This window comes from Branchiostoma floridae, chromosome 4 (assembly GCF_000003815.2).
Source record: "Branchiostoma floridae strain S238N-H82 chromosome 4, Bfl_VNyyK, whole genome shotgun sequence".
NCBI classification, from domain to species: domain Eukaryota; kingdom Metazoa; phylum Chordata; class Leptocardii; order Amphioxiformes; family Branchiostomatidae; genus Branchiostoma; species Branchiostoma floridae.
Genome location: NC_049982.1, coordinates 3,667,307 through 3,674,757, shown reverse-complemented (window position 1 = coordinate 3,674,757; position 7,451 = coordinate 3,667,307). Strand labels below are relative to the sequence as shown.

The 7,451-nt window shown below is 41.8% G+C and overlaps 1 protein-coding gene and 1 long non-coding RNA gene across 2 annotated transcripts in view; one reads left to right on the top strand and one right to left on the bottom strand.

Moving 5' to 3' along the window:
• LOC118413013 overlaps window positions 1-7,451 on the bottom strand; it is a 711,153-nt gene that overhangs the window by 5,074 nt on the left and 698,628 nt on the right. The window contains exons 2-7 of the mRNA XM_035816130.1: window positions 4,949-4,972; window positions 4,465-4,707; window positions 4,195-4,328; window positions 3,727-3,895; window positions 3,361-3,384; window positions 2,906-3,208 (exon numbers count right to left, since the gene is read on the bottom strand). Coding sequence (XP_035672023.1) covers window positions 2,906-3,208; window positions 3,361-3,384; window positions 3,727-3,895; window positions 4,195-4,328; window positions 4,465-4,543 — 709 coding nt within the window. The 5' untranslated portion in view covers window positions 4,544-4,707; window positions 4,949-4,972. The remainder of the gene's footprint in view (window positions 1-2,905; window positions 3,209-3,360; window positions 3,385-3,726; window positions 3,896-4,194; window positions 4,329-4,464; window positions 4,708-4,948; window positions 4,973-7,451) is intronic.
• Window positions 6,441-7,451, top strand: part of LOC118414515 — a 660,232-nt gene continuing 659,221 nt past the window's right edge. Inside the window, exon 1 of the long non-coding RNA XR_004830988.1 lies at window positions 6,441-6,488. This is a non-coding gene — a long non-coding RNA (uncharacterized LOC118414515). The remainder of the gene's footprint in view (window positions 6,489-7,451) is intronic.

Here is a 7,451-nt window from a genome sequence, read left to right as displayed (position 1 = left end):
AGCGACTTGGCCACCTGGTAGCACTTGTCGATGGCGCCGGCACGTGTGGTGTAGCTGCCGTCTAAAAGTTTGTCTTTCCCCTCCAGAGTAGGAATGGCGCGACTTCCCGAGTCTCTCCAACAGCCAATACTGATGTACGGCTTGGGAACGTATCCTGTGGAAACATGTCCGAAGTTTAACAGTTAAAGGATACCTGAGGTTGAGTCATGTTGAGCATAAGCACGTGGGTTCCCGTTAGGCATCGTTATTTTTCACCATAGATCAAAGAAGGCGTAGCGATTAAAAACGAAAGGAAATGTAGAAACGTCTATGGAACAAAATATGTGGAATTGCTTACCCTTGGGCAAAGCGATGGGAGCTCCTGGAAGAAGAAGCAAACAGGAAATGATGACAGGAAACAAATTTATTTTCGGACGGTAGTGAATCTGATATTCATGCATGTCTATGCTGTGTATGTTTAGAACATCAAATATCAAAACGTTCTGGTCACACGTTCTACATTCTTTCATGTCACTTGCACCCTGTCATTACTCTAAATACTTATGATTCTATACTTCTCAAGTGGTGAATTCTGCCGCCTGCGATGTTCATTTTGAATGAGAATTTTGTGTCTAAATCCACTAAAAGTCTAAAAAAATTATACAGGGGCATTAGAGTCAATGAAATGTTGTGATCTCAAAAAGACCTTATCTCACCTGTTTTTATCAGGTAGACTTCGTTCGCCCAGGCTCCTCCTTCTCCATCGGCATTACATGATGACGAAGGTCCGTACTTCTTGTAGGTGCCGAGAGCAGTAGCCGAGCCGAAACATTCGCCGCCATTTTGGACCGCGAAAACGGAGAACCCGCGAGACTTGGCCACCTGTATGGACATGTTTTCATATGAATGAGAGGCACAAAAATGTAGGTCTTGTTTTTGAAATTGTTGTTTATCAAGATACATTGCTTAGTGCTCTATAAATTATTCACGTATTTGCAATACTTTCATGCTTGACACTTTCTGATGGAAAATGTATTAGTACAGATTATAATTGATCAATAAATGAGAAACTATCCCTCCTTTTATTCTAAGAGTATCAACTTAATTCTAAAGCAATTGCGATTCCACGTATGTTAAATTAATTATCTAGACGAAGTCATTGCTTTTATGTTAGTGAACACTACCACGTGTCAGTTTCGACATTTTTTTCTTCTGCCAAAATAAATAACACAAATCACAGAACCTGGTAGCACTTCTCGATGGCGTCAGCACGGGCGGTGTAAGACCCGTCCAGCCGTGCGTCTGTTTTCTCCAGTGCGGTGATGGCGCGATTGCTGCTGTCTTTCCAACATCCCAGCCTCAGGTACTTTGGACCTTGGATCTTTGCAACTTCTCCGTCTGTGAGGAAATGATCAATTATTGAATGAATGAATGAAGACCTTTATTGTACAATTTTTGCCCAACCGGGCTAAGTACAGGTCACAACAAGTCAGGATATATACATACATAAAAGTGTCACAAATCTAGTCTAACACAAAAGTTCGGCTTCTTCTCGCTTCTTGGTAATAGTGAAAATGTAGGACTGTATGGGTTTCGCTATTGTCGGTTTGTCAAAACGAATGAGAAATATAAACTTGTCAGTGCTACTCATGTGTCTAAAATGAGGGAATCTACTTTCTATATAACTAAATAGAGTATTTCTATCATTCGCATACATATCGCAATCAACAGTGAAGTGCACTTCATCTTCTACCATGTTTGAGGTACAAAATTGGCAGATTCTTTGTTCTAGAGGAGTGCGGTTGTGCCTTCCCGATTCAATTCGCAGTCGGTGGCAACCGATTCTTAGTTTAGCAATGGTAGTTCTATGCCGAATGTTTGTAATTTTTAAATACTGCTCTTCATTGTATGTGGATTTCAGTAGTCTGTACGTTCGGAGTTTGTTTTTCGCACGTAAACCTTTATTATCATTATGAATGTTGGTTAGAAAATTCTGGAAATAAATATCATTCAGTCGTTGGTGGATTGCAGAAATTAGGTTGGATATGTTTGGATCTGTTGACTTACGGGTTTGCCAAACAAAAGGGTAACCACACTCCTCCAAAGTTTTGCGAACACCAGATGCCCAACATTTGGTACCTGATGAATCTAGATTAAGCTGACATAAGAGAGCGTCTGCCTGCAGACTATGATGTTTGATGAAGTAGCATTAAAGGCAAAAGTAGGAATATTCTAATTACATAGTTTTCAAGTCAAAATTAACAATAGGAAGAATGAAAAAAAATTTCAGGACTTATGCAGCTTTTTACGCATCGAGTACAATAAAATAATCCAAGTACAGTAATAGTATAGCTTTCATATTATCAGAATTGAAGTATAGAAAGTACGTAGGAACCCTGACGCTGAGTTGTGACTATACTCAATACCTACATGTACCTATCTAGTCCCAAGACTTGTACAGGTCGTTCAGGACCGTTATGATAATTACACTTTGCAAATCGAGGTAGGAGAGTTGTTCATTCTCATTTCTCGGTCCTATTACTTTTTTCATTAAATCACGGCCCGATATGCATCAATTGTACAAATCGTATGGAACCTTTGTAAAACACGTACTGAAGAAAATGGTTTTGTCATGATGGAAAGGCGTGTAAGACATTATGAAGTGATGCACGCAAATTACGATTATTCCAGTAAACAAAGAAAGCTGATGATCGACCTACTCACCTCCTCTGTTGGGGATGAACATACCTGAAAGACACAAGAACAGGTTTAAAGCTATTTGTGTAGACCTTAAATTTATTACGGTATTAAAAGGAGGTTCTAATCGAGAGTTTACTGGAATTGATGCATCATATATATTGTTCTCGTCATAGAATAAAGTGTAACATGCCCATGACGAAGATAAACACGGTAGAAGACACAATACCTGAGATGAGATAAACCTCATTTCCCCAGGCTCCCCCTTCCCCGTCATGCTGGCAGGTGGAATAGGGTCCGTACTTGTTGTAGGTTTTGTGGGCTGTAGCCGATCCGGCACACCAGCCGCCATTTTGGACCGCAAAGGCTCGGTAGCCAAGCGACTTGGCTACCTGGTAGCACTTTTCGATGGCGTTGGCGCGTGCGGCATAGCTGCCGTCCAAACGTGCGTCTTTCCCCTCCAGAGTAGGAATGGCGCGGTTTCCGGTGTCCTTCCAACAGCCGATGCTGAAGTACGGCTTGGGAACAAATCCTGGGGAAAAACGTGTTCAGTTGAGAATGAGAGGAGGTGGAGTCATTGTAGTCCCTATTCTGCATGTTAGACACAAGAATATTCAACAACTGATTCGATGGAGAAAATAATGAAGAATCGTCTTCTTTGAGAAATAATATCAAATGACTTACCTTGAGGCACTATTTTGGTGGCACCTGTAACAAATGCAAGAAACGTTAAGAAGAATTATCCACAGTGATAAAGAGATACTCCTTACATAGTAACAACGTGAAGTTATTAACTAAATGTAAAGAAATATTACCTTTGGCGTTGGTCTGTTTTTCGATTGAGGAGTTTGCCTGTCTTTTTGTTTGCTTCCAAAGAGAAATGTAGTCTAGAGATAGATACTTTGTGCTGCCGCTATTTTTGTCGTCAGGACTTATGATATTTCATAGCAATATGAGTAATTAATAGTGGGGTGAAGTCTGCCATCTCTGAGGTTTTTATTAGGTTTTACGGCACTTATGTACAGATTTTGTGTAATGGATCGAACTTACCTGTTATCAGATAGACTTCATTCGCCCAAGGACCTCCTTCTCCATCTTTCTTACATGATGCCGAGGGCCCGTACTTCCGGTAGTTGACGAGAGCACTACCAGTCCCTGCGCCGGCGCACCAGCCGCCATTTTGGACAGCAAAGATGAAGAACCCGCGAGACTTGGCAACCTACATGGACATGGTTTCTTTATCATCTGATATTGAATAACGACTTCCCTGTTCAAGGTCTCCCCTTAGATCAGCCTTGAACCAATGAACTTATAAATAATAAATAAAATACATTTCCTTCCGGTTTTTATGGAGCCGGCTTAAACATGGTGTCCATGTAATGTCGTGGTCTCCTACCACACACAAATGATCTTTGCTTTTCCTCGTTTCATTCTGATAATACTGTCGCCCGACACATACAGTAAAGTGCCAGTACGAGACGTATTTGCTTCTGCTAGAATAAGCGAACATCACCAAACCTGGTAGCACTTCTCGATGGCGTTCTCGCGGGCGGTGTAAGTCCCGTCCAGCCGTTCGTCTGTTTTCTCCAGTTCGGCGATGGCTCGATTGCCGGTGTCTTTCCAACAACCCAGGCTTATGTACTCCGGACCAGCTGCAGTGACGAGACAAAATACTGTTAGCAGAGGTTAACTATGATATTCTTAATTTGTGAAAGAAAAATGAAGGGGGATCATTAACACGAAAGTTATGAACATCGTTTTTTTTTTCTAAGGTTACAAAGATCATACCGCAGACTGGCACGGCACACTCCTCCCATGGCGTGCTGGGATCCGTGGTGTAGCACCAGACACCTTGGCGGGCTCCCATGGGATTCCGGCAGTAGTTCCCATCCAGACCAGATAACGGATGTTTGTCAGGTGTGCTGTCGTGCTTCTGTGGCGTCTGGCTGGCCCAGTGCTGGCACGTCTTTCCTGATCTGGTCACAGAAACTGTTCCTCGGTAGGACACCCCATTTTCCTCCTGGCATTTTTCTAGATGATAAAAATCAGGTAGCTGTTCTTAAGTGTACTAGATAGAATAGTGTGGTTAAATGTTTTACTGTTTCAGTGCTTTTAGATATTGCAAATAGCATGTGTCACGTCCATCTAACTCAAATATTATGTCCTGTTTTGCTATGTCCTGCTATGCAATGTTGTGTTGTGCTGTGTTGTGTTGTATGATGATATTTTACGTTAGAGGGATTCAGCGATAGCTGACAATTGACCTACTCACCTGCTTTGTTTGCCCTGACAACATCTGAAAGACAGAATAACAAAATTATAGAGATGAAGCTCATGGATAAGTGAATGGTATTACACTTTCAAGCAGACTTACTTCCAATCCAACAAACAGACAGAAATGCTCAGAGACTGGCATGCAAGCTGAAGGTAAAAACAACAAAACAAAAGAAAAGCTATCTACCTGAGATGAGATAAACCTCATTTCCCCAGGCTCCCCCTTCTCCGTCCTTCCCGCAAGTTGTGTAGGGTCCGTACTTCTTGTAGGTTCTGTAGGCGTCAGCAGATCCGGCACACCAGCCGCCATTTTGGACCGCAAAGATACGATAACCACGTGACTTGGCCACTTGGTAGCACTTGTCGATGGCGCTGGCACGTGTGGTGTAGCTGCCGTCTAAAAGTTTGTCTTTCCCCTCCAGAGTAGGAATGGCGCGACTTCCCGAGTCCCTCCAACAGCCAATACTGATGTATGGCTTGGGGACATATCCTGTGGAAACATGTCCGAAGTTAAACAGTTAAATGACGATTGGGGTTGAGTCATGTTGTCCATAAGCACGTGGGTCAGGTATCGGTATTTTCCATCATTGATACAAGAAGGCTGCGCGATTAAAACGAAAGGAAATGTAGAAACGTAGAATGAAACAAAATATGACAAATTACTCACCCTTTGGCAAAGCAATGGGAGCTCCTGGAACAAAAAGAAAACATAAGGAAATGATTACAAGAAACATTTACAAATTTTCGTAACGTAGTAATATACATGCACGTCTCTGCTAAGTACTTAGTATGTTCAGTACAGCAAGTATTAAAACGTCCTGGTCAATTGTTCTACATTATACTCATGTCAAGTGAACCATGGCACTACGCTAAATCGAGGGGCTCATTGAACCTGTACATACCAGCTTATAGTAGTCTCTGTAGATGAAATTGTGCCTTATCGCTATGATCTGTACTTAGCTTGTTTGAGCATAAATGTACAATAAAGGTTTTTCATTAATTGAAAACCGCCCTAGTGGCGTCATGTTGTCCCTGGATAAAGACATAACTTGAAATGGAATGAAATTCTCGTGTAAACTATAAACAGGAGTGATGTATTGGCGGGGTGTGTCTGTGGGTCAATCATGCTCTTTGTGTGTTTCCAAAAACCACGTTCAGTACCGGCGTGCTAGAAACTCAGTTCTGATATGACTTCTCAGAAGGATTGAAAGGGCTCAAAATCAATATAAAAAAATGGTTGAAGTCTGCCATCTCGGGCGTTCATTTTGTAAGAGGGTACCGGTTAGTGTTTAAACACTAAAAGCCTTAAGAAATACAGGGGCATTAGTGTCAGTGAAATGTTGTGATCTGAAAAAGACCTTTTATCTCACCTGTTTTTATCAGGTAGACTTCGTTCGCCCAGCTTCCTCCTTCTCCATCGGCCTGACATGATGACGAAGGTCCGTACTTCTTGTAGGTGCCGAGAGCAGTAGCCGAGCCGAAACATTCACCGCCATTTTGGACCGCGAAAACGGAGAACCCGCGAGACTTGGCCACCTGTATGGGCATGTTTTCATATTAATGAGAGGCACAAAAATGTAGGTCTTGTTTTTGAAATTGTTCTTTATCAAGATACATCGCTTAGTGCTCTATAAATTATTCACGTATTTGAATTACTTTCATGCTTGACAGATTCTGGTGGAAATGTATAAGTACAGATCATAATCGATCTATAAGTGCGAAACTATCCCCCCTCATATTCTATGAGAACCAACTTAATTCTAAAGCAAATATGCTGCCACGTATATGGAATCAGTTAACTAGATGTAGCAAGTGCTTTCATGTCAGTAAACACTGAAACGTGTCAGTAGGCGACATTTTTTTTCTTCTGCCAAAATTAATAACAAAAATCACAGAACCTGGTAGCACTTCTCGATGGCGTCAGCACGGGCGGTGTAACTCCCGTCTAGCCGTTCGTCTGTTTTCTCCAGTGTGGCAATGGCTCGATTGCTGCTGTCTTTCCAACAACCCAGCCTGAGGTACTTCGGACCTTGGATCTTTGCAACTTCTCCACCTGTCAGGAAATAATCAACTATTACGTTTAATCAAATATTATTTTTACCGATGTTTACAACGAACAGAAGTGAAGTATAGAAAGTATTCGGTCTGGGTCACGGGTCTATGGGGTGGAGTTGTGACTATACTCAATACCTACCTACCTTTGCCCAAAACGTGGACAGGTCATTCAGGACCGTTCTAATAATGACAGTTTGTAAATCAGGGTAGGAAAGTAGTTATATCTTGGTTCTATTATAGAGACGTCTGGAAGGAAAGTGTGGACTTGGTCCGCGGGCAAGCAGCCCGCGATGATGATATGATTCTATTGTTTGTTTGTTTTAAATTCATTCATAGCTCGATATATATCATTTCTGCAAATCGTATGGAACTTTCCTTAAACACATACAGACAGAAAATGGTTTCTCAAGATGGAACTCTGTGTGAGGTGATGCAGGCATATTACA